Source organism: Lampetra planeri, chromosome 65 (assembly GCF_965212315.1).
Source record: "Lampetra planeri chromosome 65, kcLamPlan1.2.h2, whole genome shotgun sequence".
NCBI lineage: Eukaryota > Metazoa > Chordata > Hyperoartia > Petromyzontiformes > Petromyzontidae > Lampetra > Lampetra planeri.
In genome coordinates, this window is record NC_136171.1 from 1,609,487 (window position 1) to 1,625,849 (window position 16,363).

The window sequence follows — 16,363 nt, forward strand, 5'->3', positions numbered from 1 at the left end:
CGATTGAGGTCAAGGATGAGTGACTCCCACTTGCGTGACATTTTACACATCTCAACCACTGCCCTCAAGCCAGACCTGGTCTCTTTACTGAAATCTAGATCTCAGCATCACCCTTCTCATTAGTGTCAGCAAGTTATCTGTTCCTTGATCAATCTTAAATTGAGTGTTTTGAACAGTAACATCTGTCACTATTAACAGTGAAAAGCCATAAGCACACTAATGCACTTGGACTTATGGCACTTGTTTTTATTAAACTCTTGAATAAGATTTGGTTATAACTGTTGATGTTATGTACCTGTAGATGTGACACAAACTATTGCTTTCTGAAAGATTTTGTAAAAGACAAGGGCAAAATTCACTTGTTTTAAAGTTTAATGATAACAGACCACTTTGCATTACTTATAACTCCTGTTTAAAATGTTCATGAGGCAAAGATATTTAATTCATGGAAATTTAAGGTATTCTATACAGTTTGTTCAATGTTATCTGACTGAATGAAAGGCAGAATTGTGTTTTTAGAGTTGTTCACGTCTGCCTGAGTAGCTTATTTTTGGTTACATTGTCATTTGAAAAATAAAGGTAATTGTGACAATGAAAATAGTTTTATAACAGTGTGTATTTTCACGTAACTTTTGTGGTTAAAAAAATGTCAGAAGTAACTATTGGCCCCTGGGCATCTTCACGTTATCAAATTCGGCCCTCTTTGCAAAAAGTTTGGACACCCCTGCGCTAGTGCCACTATATTGCAGATGTACACGCTGCAGCATGCCCTGCCAAACTCATTAATCAAGCTGACATTGGCATATGTTTTATGTGCCTACGTAAGATGGTTATGTGGGGGGGTACGAATGAACACCTATATAAGTGAAACTCGAAATTTTAGTTGTGCTCTTCTATCCCTGGCTGTGCATCTGTAATAATCCTTCAGGAGACGGCTTCGGAATCGGTCCTTTTTATTTTCACTTCACGATACACCTTGCTCACTCACTCTCCGTTGCTGGCAGACAACGGAGAGAGGACAGACCACCCACTAAGTCCCCGCCGCGCACGTGGCAACCCCCGGCCCCGTCCGCGCGTGACCCTGCTCTCCTCCTGCTCCAGTCTGCTCCCGATCGTTCTCTTCCCCTCGCTCTTAACACCTTCGTCACGTGGTTCCCCCAGCCAATCATCCATGGACAGCTCCGACCATTCTCGATGGTTCCCTGTCAATCCCGGGACCACGCCCCTCATCCGGCTCCCCATTAGCTGGGGCCCCGAATGGCCAAGCCCATCCCCCTGATGGCCTGTCATGATGACGCATGGGCCATGGTCCCTATCTCAACCCTTATTGGCTACAAGCAGGACCGGCAAGCCAATCCCCACGTGAACCCTCTGTGGCTGTTATTACACATCCATGCATCCAACAACTGGCACCTGATACGGTGAGTTTTCATTTCATCAACATTGTAAAGCTTCCGGTTTTAAATGGAGAATCTCCAAAAATCCCAAACAAAGTTAATCTAAAGCAGTGGTTCCATCCGGCATGGCGTGGGCTTGTTTGCGGTCTTACGCTCCACAAGGAGTGAAGAGGAGTGTGTAAGTAAATCAGCGGTTCTTAAACTTTGCTCGTTTTAAATAAATCCATAGGTTTGAAACAAAGTAGTTGTACTTACGTGCCTGTGCTTAAATTGTGTTTTCGATTATTTGCCTTCTAAAAAATAGTCTGGCGTCTCGCACCCCGAGAAAGGGCATCATGCACCCCCAGGGGGTGCGTGCACCCCAAGTTAAGAACCACTGATCTAAAGGGTCTAAAGGGCTTGCGCAAGGGCTGAGCAAAGTTCCAGAGGTTGTAAAGCTGAGTTGACCTGGGAATAGGCTCCGAGGTGATCTACTGTTGCTGACACTACACCACTGTAGTGGGTTAAACGGTAACGGGGCCTGTAACGACTGTACTGAGATCTACTGTCACTAACAATACTGGAATCTACTGTCCCCGACACTAACACTCTCACGTTCACAATACGAACATTCGCACTTATTTTGTTAACCATCCGACAATTGCGGCAAACCAGCATGACGATTGGCTGTGACTAGCACTTGCCCCAAGTGTTCAGGCAATACGAGGAATATTTGTATTTTTGCTGGTTTAACCAGGCTGGATTGTGTGAGTAGCTCAAATCCTTAAAAGATCTGGACACGTACCCGTCAGTGAGCTCCTCCAGTAGACAAGGCTGCATTGGCTGGGTAATGTAGCCTACATGCCCAGCCACCACATTCCCAAGCAGCTTCTGTTTGGTCAGATAGAAGGGGCTAAACGGGCACGACACTCGCTGGAGAAGAGATGGGGCTGATGCAGTACGGGAGGATGTAGAGCTAAGTGGACTTGCTGAACACCGGTACAAGCGGTGTCAAGATCGGTCTCTGTGAAGGATGCTCGTGAAGGACGCTAGTAGACAGTTGGAGGCACTCGCCCTCCCAACAATGGCTAATGAAAAAGTTGGAGCTGTTGTGAGCTCACCTGTAATTTAATTGCACACAATTGTGCACACTGATAATAGCTACGGGAAGCCAGGTGCGGTTTAATTATTATGTGATTGCAATGGTGATATGCGATTGGATTCCGAGCCCAAAGTGAACAGAGTACGAGGCATGCCCTCAATTTAGATTTGGGCGGACTTGATATACTGGGGAGCTGCACGTTACATTAGCTGACATATATAACTGTTAAATGAATTTTTACTTGAATGGCAATCGACTGAAAGCAACTCGGTAATGTTAATTGACTGAGTTGTTGGTGATAATGAAAATATGCACAATTAAGACGTGTGACTTGGGTGTTTCTAATCGTTATTGCTGGTTCACGTATTATTACTGCACATTTTTATTGAACTTGTCCTGTTGTCTATATTCCTTCAAATCTTTGACTCTTAATATCTTAGGATCTACGACAATTCAAGATTTCACTTTAAAAACCCGTTCCGGGTCCTGCCGATCCTGGGCTGTTGGTGTTTTTTTACAGAATTTTAATCATTAATACTCACATTCTGCCCCCACCCCCCATTTCAAAGCACAAATGTTCACGCACAGCTACTAGGGAAACGTCTTAACCAATCAGTGACTGTTGGTTGAAGTGCGTCACGTGACCACGAGCTTTCTGTCATGCACGAATGCGCTGTCCAACCAAGTTCCTACCTGCCCACTCCGAAGGAACGTGTTTGCTAAAATAATGCCATAGCTATAATAGTAATACATCGTATTAACATTTGCTTTATCACGCCCGTTCCGACGCACTGAGGGGACTAGGATGCACTCGAGGTGGGTAGATGTTAAATGTTAAAATGTTTATTGTTTAATGTTTGTTCAAATGTTGTTAGATATGATAAGCAGCTGTTATAATTTTGATTTGGGCGGACTTGGTGCTGAGATTGCGCTGCAGTGTTGTGACCTGGAGGGTGTTTCTGATCGCCATTGCAGATATGCAATTTCCCTTCTGAAGAATACTTTGAAATAAAGTTTTGCCATTCACAAACCCCCTGGTGCTCCACTGTGGAGTCACCCACTTCTCCGGAGGATGGATCACAACGCAGAGTCCCTACTCATCGTCTCAGAAGTTTTATTATTCTGAGTGCTATTGCAGCTGGCCTGTCCCCCTTGCAAGTGTAATGCGAGCGTGAAAGAGGTTGCTGCTGGACTCTAGCCCATTCACACGACCCGGGGTATTGGAGGTGGAGCCAGCAGGGCAGTGGGAGAAGAGCGGATCTGACGATCCGGAGGGGAGGAGTCAGGGTCACGTGAGAGAGAGGTTATAGAGGGGAGCCCGGAAGAGATCAGGGCCAGTCGATGGAGTGAAGAGGCGGGACCACGTTGGGTGGCCACCGTGCCATCAGCCACGTGGCTGATGGGGGCATGGCGCACCGTCGGCCAGGGTGTGCGTAGCAAGAGAAGAGTGTGCGGGGCACACGGGGCTAGCGGGGTGGCTAGCGGAGTGTGCGGGGCACACGGGGCCAGCGGGGTGGCCAGCAGAGTGTGTGGGGCACACGGAGCTAGCGGAGTGGCTAGCGGAGCGTGCGGGGTGCACGGGGCTAGCGGAGTGGCTAGCGGAGCGTGCGGGGTGCACGAAGCAGCGGTGTGGCTGCAGAGCATGCGGGGTGCACGGGGCTAGCGGAGGGGCTAGCAGGCCGTGCGTGGCATGGGGGAGGAGATGCTGGTCCCGTGTCAGGACCAGCGGGGTGAAGGACGAGTGGAGGAGCTGAGGAGGAAGGGAGTGCGCGGGGCGCGTGAGAGACGACGCTGGTCCGAGGAGGAGGCCAGCGGGGTGCGGAGGACAAGAACCCAAATAAAGGACGAACGGAGACTTACATCGCCTGCAGAGTCCTTTATTACACAAGGATTCACAATGGGAAGAGAGGGTACAGGGTGGACCGGCTATAGTGGCATAATAGGGGGGTACAGCTGGTGCATCTGCCAGTCATCTCAGTCAAACCATGGCACCTAAGTCTGCCCTGTGACCTGTTGGCGAGTCTTCGACACTCATGTGCACTTAAAGTGAACCTGGCCTGGCAGAGGCGTTGTGGTGACGTCACCGTCACTTAGTGGCGAATGGCGCGCATACCCGTGTATGCAATTGTGAGTACTCATTCTGCCCCTTCCGACAAGCAATTAGAACTCAAGGAAAGTAAAAATATTAGATTTTTTTTCCAAACGGAACTCGTTCATAAGCCGAGGAAAGCTCGAATTGAGTACCGTATTTTGCATTTGGTAGTGTGGCGCTTTTGGTTCTAGCCTACTTCAAGGCTCAACTTTATTGCCCCCACTATTATATTTTTGGTAAGCCAAGTCACGCTCGTGTATAGTGTGGGTCGAGTCTAATGAGTAATGGATATCAAAACTAAGGCAATTTCAGAGGGTTGGTTCATCTTCAATTTGTAGACAAGCTCCCTCTGCCTGCTTTCACACCATAGCGTATATCTGCACCACACGGTAAGCTTACACGATACCCCAGGACGACCCCTTTGTCCCCACACTCACACCTGAGGCTACACGTTCCCGAACACACACCCTTAAGGCACGTTTATCCTTAGCTGGCATTTACCACCCACTTTTGGGCTACATTTGTAGTAACATAAGAAGGGAGGGGCTGCTGGGGGCTCTGGGTCCCTGGGAGGGCCAGACGCTTAAGCCTTTTGGCACCAGGTGTTGGGTTCCCGGGCGGGTCCAGACGCTTAATCCCCTTGGCACCAGGCGCTGGGTTCTCAGGTGCTTAATCCCCTTGGCGCCGCCAAAGGGGGGGGCTGTGTGTGCTCTGTGGGAGATCTGGGGGCGCACACGGCCCCACCCCTCGTTGGACCAGGCATAAAAGCGGAGCTCCCTGGACGATCAGGGCCAGTTGTAACTCAAGACCCAAGACCCACGACCAGCCATCTGAAGACCCTGGGACGATGTGAGAGCCAGTGGTGGGACTCTGGAACTCCCGACTCGACGACCTTGTGAGGGCGAGTTCCAGAGCGTAGCCAGAGTAGAGTATCTAGGCTGTGTACCTAGGCTGTGTACCTATGCTGTAACAGAGTATCAGGACTGTTGGAGTGTTGTGTTGTAATAAAGGAGTTACCTCTACAAGTGTCTCCGGAACCCGTTACATTTGGCATCAGAAGTGGCTATGGAGACAAGAAGTAAGCCACGTACCTTCAGTCCTGACGGCGATGTCGAGGAACAAGCAGCGATGGGGCGGCCAACGCCGGCCGACAGCGACGCTGCACCGCCGGCTGAACAGCTGTCTGCTCCGCCGACCATCCCCTCTCCAGCGTCGGGAGCAGCGATGGAGGAGGCGCTGCTTCGCCTCGCAGAGCTGCTCTGCGCCACCGCCTCCCTCCTGGGCAAGATGCGGCGCTCACAGGCGATGGCGGGAGGGAGAGAAGAGGCGCAGCGCTCGCCCGAGCCTGCCGCCGCCACGGGCATGGTGGACGCCACCGGCATTTCCGCCGCGGGGGTGGGGGATACTTCCGGGAATGACATCACTTCCACCGGAGGAGAAATGACCGCTGGGAGCGACGTCACTTCCGGGCCCAGCGTGGGCCAACCCGATGACGCCACGTCATCAGCGCTGCGTCCCTCACCGCCGGGTGACAGCTGTTTGCAACCTAGCAACGCCGCGTCATCAGCGCTGCGACCTTCACTGCCGGACGACAGCTGGCTTCAACCTAGCATACCGCGTCATCAGCGCTGCGACCGGACAGTGAGGGCGCCATTCTTACTGTAACCGGCGCCAGGGTCGGCACATCGACCGACACGCTGGTCACCGCCTTTGCTGCTCTGGCCAAAGGTTGGAGGTCGGGAGACCAGGCCCCTGACATTTCGTACATTTACGCGCTCCGGATTAATGATTTTTTTGTTGACATTCTCTTCGTTGTCGTCGGGGAGTCATGACTGTTGTTGGGTAAACTGTGTGGAGCTTCGCTCGTGAGTGTTGTCAATGTGTGTGCGAAACTTTGCTTGTGATTGTTAACAATGTATGGTTTGTATTGAGCTTTGTTCGTGATTGTTAATGTATAGCTTGTGCTGTCATTGTTAACGATGTATAGACTGTATGGGGCATTTATCTTGAGATGATGACATGCTGCCAAGGATTTGGAATTGTCAGGCTGGCTCTCAAATATCTTGGGGTGCAGATCCTGACCAGGATGGGCCAGCGGGTGTTGCGTGTCTAACACAAGAGTTGTGGTCCCGTCATGCTATGGCTGACGGCTTGACCTGACAGCCCGTAGATTGAAACACTCCGTGGCATGTCTAGCCTAGTGGGCTGTGCGCTCAGATGGCTCGGAGAGTGTGGTCCCGTCATGAAATCGCTGACGGCTTGACCTGACGGCCCGGAGGTTGAGACCCTCCGTGGTGCGTCTGGAGCAGTAGGCTCGCCCTGACGGCCCGGAGATTGAAACACTCCGAGGCGCGTTGAAACAGTGGGCTGGAGATTCGTGGTGTTCAGGTGTAGTTGTCCCGTTACGTTGGGACTGTATCCCTCAGTTGTTAGGGTGCATGTTGTGCAGGGAGTGAACGATGGGTCGTCTCAGCTCGGTCGATACAGCTATATGCTGCGATGCGAGTCTTGGAGAGAGATTGGGTCTCAGCTCGGTCGGTACAGCTATATGCTGTGATGCGAGTCTTGGAGAGAGATTGGGTCTCAGCTCGGTCGGTACAGCTATATGCTGCGATGCGAGTCTTGGAGAGAGATTGGGTCTCAGCTCGGTCGGTACAGCTATATGCTGCGATGCGAGTCTTGGAAAGAGACTGGGTTGAATTTTCCCCGATATGGCCGACGCGTGCTACTGGTTGTGACGCCGCGTCGGAAAGGCGGTGGGGTGGTAACACGGAAATTTCCCCCCGATATGGCCGACGTGCGCGGTTTTAAGATGGAGACGCCACGTTGGAAAGGCGGGGGGTGCTAACGGTTGACATGTAATGTCAGTGGTGGTCCTCATTGAGGGCTGCTGGGACGCAAGCACGGGATGCCTTTTGGAGATGCGGTTCGCACGTGTGGCCACCATTTCTGGGCAGGAGCAGGCAGATTTATTTTGTTTGTGTCATGTAAATTTTATATATATATATTTTAAAATGTAGATACTGGAGCAACCCTGAAGTGCGACTTCTTTGCCCAGTACACGGGTCGGCCCTGAAGTACGACTTCTCGACCCGGGACGTAGACAGACGTCCAGATTAGTGTGTGTAGAGGGATGCTCGACATGTTGGTCTTCACCTTCTCTCCACCTGACGGATGGGAGGCTGGCAGGGTGGTGTGGAACCCTGCCATCCATGCGGTGGTTGTGCATCCAACGCGTCGGAATCTGTATATTTGTTGTTGTTAATTCCCCGTTTTCTATGCGGATCCCGAGGAGGGCTAGGTGTGCCACGGGTCGTTTGTTCACGTGTCATTGCTTCACCTTTTTGTTGATTGATGCTTGTATATAGTGTAGAGTTGTACAGGTTGGTTTTGGTATTCATGGTTGCTTTCTTGTTCTCTTTTCTATTCCTGTTGAGGCTCGCGTATTTTTTTTTTCTCTCTCTCCCTTTCGTTAATTTAAACTTTCTAATTATTGACAGCCGGGACGGCTGGAGGCTACATAGAGGGGGGTAATGTAGTGACATAAGAAGGGAGGGGCTGCTGGGGGCTCTGGGTCCCTGGGAGGGCCAGACGCTTAAGCCTTTTGGCACCAGGCGTTGGGTTCCCGGGCGGATCCCGACGCTTAATCCCCTTGGCACCAGGCGTTGGGTTCTCAGGCGCTTAATCCCCTTGGCGCCGCCAAAGGGGGGGGCTGTGTGTGCTCTGTGGGAGATCTGGGGGCGCACACGGCCCCACCCCTCGTTGGACCAGGCATAAAAGCGGAGCTCCCTGGACGATCAGGGCCAGTTGTAACTCAAGACCCAGGACCCACGACCAGCCATCTGAAGACCCTGGGACGATGTGAGAGCCAGTGGTGGGACTCTGGAACTCCCGACTCGACGACCTTGTGAGGGCGAGTCCCAGAGCATAGCCAGAGTAGAGTATCTAGGCTGTGTACCTAGGCTGTGTACCTATGCTGTAACAGAGTATCAGGACTGTTAAAGTGTTGTGTTGTAATAAAGGAGTTACCTCTACAAGTGTCTCCGGAACCCGTTACACATTCACAAGAAAGCAAATTTCGAGGTGACGCTAGACATCGCTAACCAAGAGAGCCGGCGCCTGCTGGCTCCTCTCCACATGATACTCTTTCTATGATCCACCAATCCTGCTTTGAAATTTCTGGATTACAGGTATGTGCCACCACGCCAGGAAATATTCTATCTCAGAATGACCACTTTTCCTCGTTTATTTCAGCAACAATGGAAGGTCAAGAGGTGGAAAAGTGGCAGGAACAAGACTACACCACAAACTTCAACCCACGCCTTTACCTGGATATGTACTACAGCACACCACCAGATGACTTGGCAGAAGGAGACACCTTACCACATGTCTTGCAGTTCCTACACTCAACGTTCAGCAAAGGTTCAAGTTCAAGTTAATTTATTACGTATAGCCCTGTGAGCCATTCGGCTCTTGAATCGGGTGCAACCGCAACACCCGATTCGTTTCTGAGTTACATTCACTAACACAGCCACCATTAGCTGTGTTAGTAAATGGCGGCTTGCCATTCTTTTCCACCTCCATGTGGCGATGGCTCTTTTCTAGCTCTCTCCAAGCTTACATTTACAAGCATCTCTAAACCATTGTAAACAGCTCTTTGATTGGGGTAGACCTACTGCCGGGGATGTAGACCTCTCCTACATTAACATTAGCTGCCCCTACCATCTCTAAACCGTTATAAACAGCCTGCCTCAGCAGCTTTTCCCCTTTTTTCACCTGATGACGATTGCTTGTGTTGCGATCGAAACGTCGTGATATTGTTATTATTTTCATTATTTTTCTATCTACGTGGTTTTACCAAAAGACCCAAAGAATATGAATTCCTGCAGTCACGAAAGCTATAAGTCAAGAATATATAAAGATGTTGATTCTGATATGATAACGGGCTTTATTTTTAAAATTGTATTAACCAACGTGAATGATTGTAATATAATTTACCCATACGGTAATTGACTTTACAGAGCTACTTCTGAGCTCACTTCAATGGCCCCTCGTGCAATGATGGCGAGTCCGCCGTTTTCATTTTTTCCAGGTGGGTTGTCGGGCCAGCGCCTCCTAGACATTGGTTCAGGCCCCACCATCTACCAGGTGCTGAGTGCGTGTGAGAGATTTTCCGAGATCTACCTCTCCGAATTCGTGAAGGGCAACCGAGAAGAGCTCCAAAGCTGGCTCAACCGCTCCCCCGGTGCCTTCGACTGGACGAGCATCATCCAGTTTGTGTGCCGCCTCGAGGGACACAGTCGGTAAATTAACTTTTGTTTCATCGATACTCATTGGCAGAGTGCGACCGATTGCCAGATTTTTGGGTCCGATACCAATTTTGGAGAATCCTAATCCATCGATTGCCAATATATCGACCTATATTTTGTTAACAAATAAAAAAAATTCAAATCAATTTGAAAAACTTACTTTCTATTACATTTTAAATATTTGAGAATATTTTACTTAAATTATACTATGAACGAGCAAACAAATACGTAAAAATACACAACAATAACTATGTCATAGATTGAGCATAAACATTAGTTAAAAAAACACTTGCCAATTGAAATTAAGCCATTTTGGCAGTCTGGCAGTGCTCAAACATCACAGTTCAGCGTTCTAGTTCTGCCACTTAAGCAGAAGCGGATTGTAGTGAAGAAAACACAGCTTCTCTGCAGTTTCACCACCTGAGGGAGCGTGATTCTATCGTCATCATAAACATATTAAAGCTCCCTTGACCGGATATTTTAGCAAATACCAAGTACAACTGCCAAACATACATTTAGAGGATCTAGAATCTTTTTTTTGGTTCATTAATCATGTATAAAAAAGTTATCTTTTCGCACTGCATGTAGCCAACTGTGAGAATCGGAGCAAAACCTCAATACTGCTCTATAACTGTTATTTTTCCATATTTTTACATCAGATTGTTAGAGTTTCTCATCCTACACACGTTATTTTACTTTATCTGGTGTTCTCAACACCTATCAATTTTTTTTCTTACTCAAGGTCACTGACTAAATTTTTCCTTGCTCCATTTCTCCTCTTTTTCCACACCGACTTAATTTTTATCAGGCCTAGCTCTTCCACCTTTCTCCTCATTGGTCTTCCCTGCACCTCTGACTAGCACGGTTAGCAACGGCAGTGCGATATAACTTCTTCATACATACATACATACCCTTGTCCCCTCCAAATGATATATTGCAAAGCAACCTGGCCCTTTCCACATCTAGTTCCTTACATCATATATTATAATACACTCTATTCCGACAATCATATGAACAGATTTATATAAAAATCAGGGACAAAATAAGCGGGATAAAGATTGCATGCCAAAGTGATACCGAAAAGCAGCATTCTGGACTATTCTGGCTGAAAATGAATACACATAGCTCCAGCAAAGCAAGCTGGGTGTAACAAGGTTGTGCTTGTGTGTATGCAGCAACCTTGAGAAGGCAGAGCATCTGCGCTCCACCGTGCAGGCTGTCCTGCCTTGCGATGTCCTCCAGAACGACCCCCTGCTCGGGTGAGCTCTTACAAAATCAGCACTTCATGCAAGAACATAAAAGCAGTCTAGCAGACTCATTATTTATTGAGATTATTTTGTTGCTTTAAATTTCCACGTAATAAGCATCTTTGTTCAGCTTTTATTTGTGGTCAGGTCGCTTCTGAAAATTGTTTGCTTCTAAACTTTTTCAATGCACACACCTTTATTTGCACTCAAGTAAAACATTTATTATTTTCACCATCCACAACCAGCAGGTCGTAGGAAGGCCCTCATCCAGTAGTGGATTGACAAAATGTCTCTATGCTCCTCTGGGCGTTTTATGGTGCTCGTCTCCACCACATTCACATGGCAGGGACCATCTTTAACAACCACTGTCGACTTCACACAAAATGGTACCTATTTCATAACACCTGTAGAGATGACAATTATGCTCTTTGTTTTTTGCGGTAAAGTCACGTAGGTGAAATAAATTAATTAATTAAATCACGACGTTTCGGGCGCAACACAAGTGTCCTTCTTCAGGAGGGGACAACTTAACGAAAGCACACCGCTTAAGTGACTTAACCGAAAAAAAACAATGAGTATGAATCCTTGCAGTCACGAAAACTTCAAATCTTGAAAGAATGACAATTATGACTTGCCTATGTGAACCCTTGACCCTACAATAAATGAAAGCATGCGCATTGATATACAACATTCTACGTTATGAATAATGACTATTACAATTAGAATAACGATCACCCGATTACCAAGTAGCAAAATTACATTTACAAAAACACGATACGTATAACGCGTTTAATGGTCGTATTTGCGATCATTTAAGTACTATATGAAAGATGGCAAGACACACCGACTGTAATGGTATAATAATGCTCGCATATGCACAACGGTGCATATCGTGACACAGTGTTCAAAATGCACAGATTTAGAACTTTAATTTATACCATTTATATCGACAATCATGAGAACATTTTGGCGATCAAAATAGGGATAGCATTATGGAATTTAATTGTAAATCATGATCACGGTTCTCACCTGCTCGCTCAACTTGTGCATAACCATGTTGTGTTTCGCTCGTCGGAACGGGGTGACAACGCAAACAAGAAAGCTATTAATTAAGATTATAACTATATCATTATTTTAACAATAGCAATAGTAGTAATTATAACTGTAATTGTTGGTCTAGCACTAAGAGGGAACCAAAGGGCCACTCCGGCGCCATGACGAGCAGCGATATAAATCTGCCTTTCATTGGACATCGGCTTACCAAACAGCTGCTGTGATTGAACAAGACATTTCCCTGTGTAGCTGGGCTCGACCATTCGTGATTTGAAACGTGAGGGGAGGGGGCAGAATGTAGGAATATTATATATTAAAATTAACTCAAAAACACGTAGGCGCAGGGTTGGCAGGACATCCTTTGCCGTCCCCCTTCCACAGAAAATTACCCTCTGGGGCAACCGGACGCTGAAGAGAAATAGCATGGCCCACCTGGAAAAAGCAGGTATAGAGAGTTGGAGATCTCTTGGATAAGGAGGGTCATGTGTAAACCAAACTTAAAATATCACGTCTCCATTTCTTTAGATATCTACAGATCAGAGACACCATAGCAAAATCCCACGACCAAAAATCTGGAAGGACCCCGCCCCCCAAACCTTATCACTGGCTGGAAGATCTAAGATCGAAATATACACTCTCAGAGGCTTACCACTTGCTGGGCAGGGTGTGAGTGTTGCTAATCTTTTTACTGGTAGGAACCTCCTGGTTACACCAGCCCACAGGGGATTATTGTGTCCGTCCGTCGTGCATTCAAAAATGGGAGGGGTGGGGCTGGGTGGAGAGGGGAGGGGCTGGGTGGGGAGGGTGGGGAGGGGTGGGAAGGGGAGGGTGAGGAGGGGCTGGGTGGGACTGGGTGGGGGGTGGGAGAGTGGGGCTGGGTGGGGAGGGGCTGGTCACCCCGTGGTGCCCTTATTAAACTCAACGTTTAACCTACTCACGCCGGCTTGTGTCCACCCTCACAGTCGGCCATATTTGCGGAATACACCACGCCGCCGTTGACCCTGGCCATTGACCGAGCAACCCAACGTGCCTACCAGCTCCCTCCGCAGGAATGTGTTTTTTTTATTAGAGAGGGGAGTTCATGTTTATTTTCTCTCCCATGCAATTCCCTCTATTTTTCATAGGGCACCAATGCGGATTTTTAAACGTGCTTTATTTGCGACAGAAAGGACAATAACTTGATCCAGAAAACAATCTTAACAAGATTTGGAATTTTTAACTATGAGTTGATTCATTATGCACTATTGAAACACTATGCAGGAGGATGTGAACCAACTGTGGTGGATAATAATTAATTTAAAACCAAATACAACCAATTCTTCAAAACTCTCGACAACAGTAACAGCACACATTTGAATTACCCTGTAGTTCATCAGCTTAACAAAGTGCCCCCGCATTTTGACAATCACAAAACACTGCGGCGACAAAACAGATATAGAACACCGCAACGACCGTTCATGCCAACCATTACACAAGCTCCACTCTTGGATGATGAGGCAAAGTAGCAGAAGCCCCAGGGTATGGAATGGCAGTCTCAGGACTTGATTGGCGCTATCAACAGCGCTCTGAGTCACTCAATTCAGTGGCAGTCCCGGCTTGCACTCACAACAGCACTCGCAGTGACTCCGTGCACCAGCAGCCCTGGGCACCGGCGCACCGACAACTGCAGCAGCACCCATAATGACCCATCCCAAAAACAGTCACGGTCACTGGGTTGCCGTGTGACAGCAGCTTCTCGCAACAGCCAGGCCGCGGCGAACACTGACCGCCCCGGCCCCAGTGAATGCCCTGGTACACGGGTAACGCTCACTTCAATACACACATTTGGTCCTGCCCTCACAGCCTCTGACAATCAACTTGGCTCATGCAGCACCTCCCCATTATTACATAAGCCCTGAATATTTGTTGACCTCACTTTCCACCAATCACACACCGCCTCGTCAACTAATCCTCTCACATCAGGTTAACTGGCCTGCCCTGACTGGCCAACTCATGTCTCACCCCCGGACCAGACAAGACTCTGGCGCCTCGGCTTCCGGAGATGAAGGGGGGTTTGGGGGATTTTCCACCCCCATAACCGGCCACCCCAACTGACCCCAGGGCGACGGCATTTGTCCACACCGTTACACAGGGAAGGTACTGGAACCAGATCAGCAACCAGGAAGCTTTGGAACAGAAGCGTTCCCCAAGAGATCCCACTGCAGAAATGGTGCCAAATCTGGCAAGCTCTGACATCCGGCCCAATGCATGGCACATACATGACAAACGAAAAAAGGGAAAAATTAATGACGACCCCTCCTGGCTGTCAAAGATGCACGCTAGGCACAACCCAAACCTACTTGGATGTGTTCTGGTCATGCCCGTTCATCGAAAAAACATACCCGAAGGTCTTGGCCGCCTTTTAATGATGTATGCAGCACCAATCTCTCTCCCATAAATTGAAACTGCCCTGGTGGGGCTAAAAACCGGGTACCCTTTCAAAACATCAATACGCCATACTCCAAACTTTCAACATCATAGCCAAGAAAACCATATTGCCTAACTGGAAAGACCATGAACCCAATTCATGTGGACAATGGTGCAACGCTCTGCTTGCCAACGCAGGCCTACCGAACACCTGTCCCACAAACTTAAAGGGAAACAAATGGAATTTGATAGCAGGTGGTCTCCCTACAGAGTTTAAATTTAGAGGAATTGTGGAGAAAAGTGGGATAATGGAGTGGGCAAGGGAGGAAGGGAGGGGCAGAATCCCCCCCCCTTGTCAGCTAAGAGGAGATGGACCCAGAATTGAGGAGAGGCTGTCACTCCCACACACAAAGCTGCGTGTATATTTTTATGATACAGTATATAGCATGTTCCTCTTACACCTCCCTTCCCACACCCGATATCCCTATAGAATGCTGGTTACCTCTTCTCTCGCCCCTGTCTGCAGGTCATGGAACCAAGGCCCCTTTGACTGCATTCTCTCTATACTGTGCCTGGAGGTGGCATGTGTTTCGACGGATCAGTTCGTGGCCGCACTGGGACGCATGTGTAACCTGCTAAGGCCAGGCGGGTGGTTGGTTCTTGGCACAGACCTGGGCGAGACGTTCTACTACGTGGGCTCCAAGCGCTTCCATGTGCTGACCGTGGATCAGGCATGTGTCTTGCGTGCAGTGGAAGCAGCAGGCCTTACTGTGCAGCACATGGAGACATATGTGCTGCCTGAGCGACCCCCTGGTGTCTTTTTTGACCTTAAGGCCATGGTCTTCCTCAGAGCCCAGAAGATGTAATGGCCTGTGCTGGGATCTTTGATCATGGTGGCAGAGACGCACACTTGTTATTTAGAAGTGGGATTGGCAGACAAACACATATATCATCCGTATAGCCGTAACAAACTGTGGGGCAAGTGCTGTAAGCGAGGAACTTTGAAGGTCAGCCTGGCACACAAGGGGGTAAGTTGCCAACGCTACACCTGGCCACCTGTATTTACCTAATGACAGTGACGTAACTACATTATTAGCTCAGAGGGTGCTGCAATCGGTCAGGTGGGGCCCCAATAATGTTGTAGTGACATAGAATCGGTCACATAGCAGCATAGCGCTAGCTGCTGGCGGGGAAGGGGATCTGCAGCTTACAGCAGCCCTGACTGATAGCAGACCAGGTGATAGACCAGAGAAGGATCTAGGGGGAACGTCACTGAAGGGGCACATCAAGAACCCGCTAGTAGGTTCCAGAAAGGGGGCGTGGTCGGGGGCAGAGCCAAGCCACACTGACGGTATTAAGAGGGGCCCATGTAGGGGACCTCGGGGCTGTCGTGTGGAGTGGGATCCCATCGTGCTGCTGGAGTCTTCGCCGTCGTTTCCGTCTTCACCATTTCGGATTTCGGCGTCGCCAGTCAGGCAGTCTACCAGCTGTACTGACTGGGTTCCGTAGTTCATTTAGTGACGAGTTATAAAGTGTTAACTGTCAGGCTGTGTTAATAAACAGAGTGCATCCTACTCTTAGTGTCTCCGAGTCTGTCACTATACTTTTGAAAACATATCTCATTGTGGTTTTCAAGGGGGCCCCCAACTCGTAGCTTTGGCCACCAGAGGGGGAAGGCATCTCCTGCCCCCATGCAAGTTACGCTACTGACGAGTGACAATGTATATTCATCGTACCAGGTACTCATCTCAGGCTGAATCGGCCCAGGGAGGAGGCCC

General features: G+C 48.8%; 1 protein-coding gene across 1 annotated transcript; it reads left to right on the forward strand.

Annotated features, from left to right (window-relative positions):
- Nucleotides 1-1,131: 1,131 nt before the first annotated feature.
- On the forward strand, nucleotides 1,132-16,159 carry LOC144737197 (nicotinamide N-methyltransferase-like). Its single transcript, XM_078619919.1, has 5 exons — nucleotides 1,132-1,421; nucleotides 8,825-8,992; nucleotides 9,663-9,873; nucleotides 11,055-11,138; nucleotides 15,112-16,159. Exons 2-5 carry the CDS (start codon nucleotides 8,830-8,832, stop codon nucleotides 15,449-15,451), a joined length of 798 nt encoding a protein of 265 aa, XP_078476045.1. The 5' UTR covers nucleotides 1,132-1,421; nucleotides 8,825-8,829; the 3' UTR covers nucleotides 15,452-16,159.
- Nucleotides 16,160-16,363: the final 204 nt, after the last annotated feature.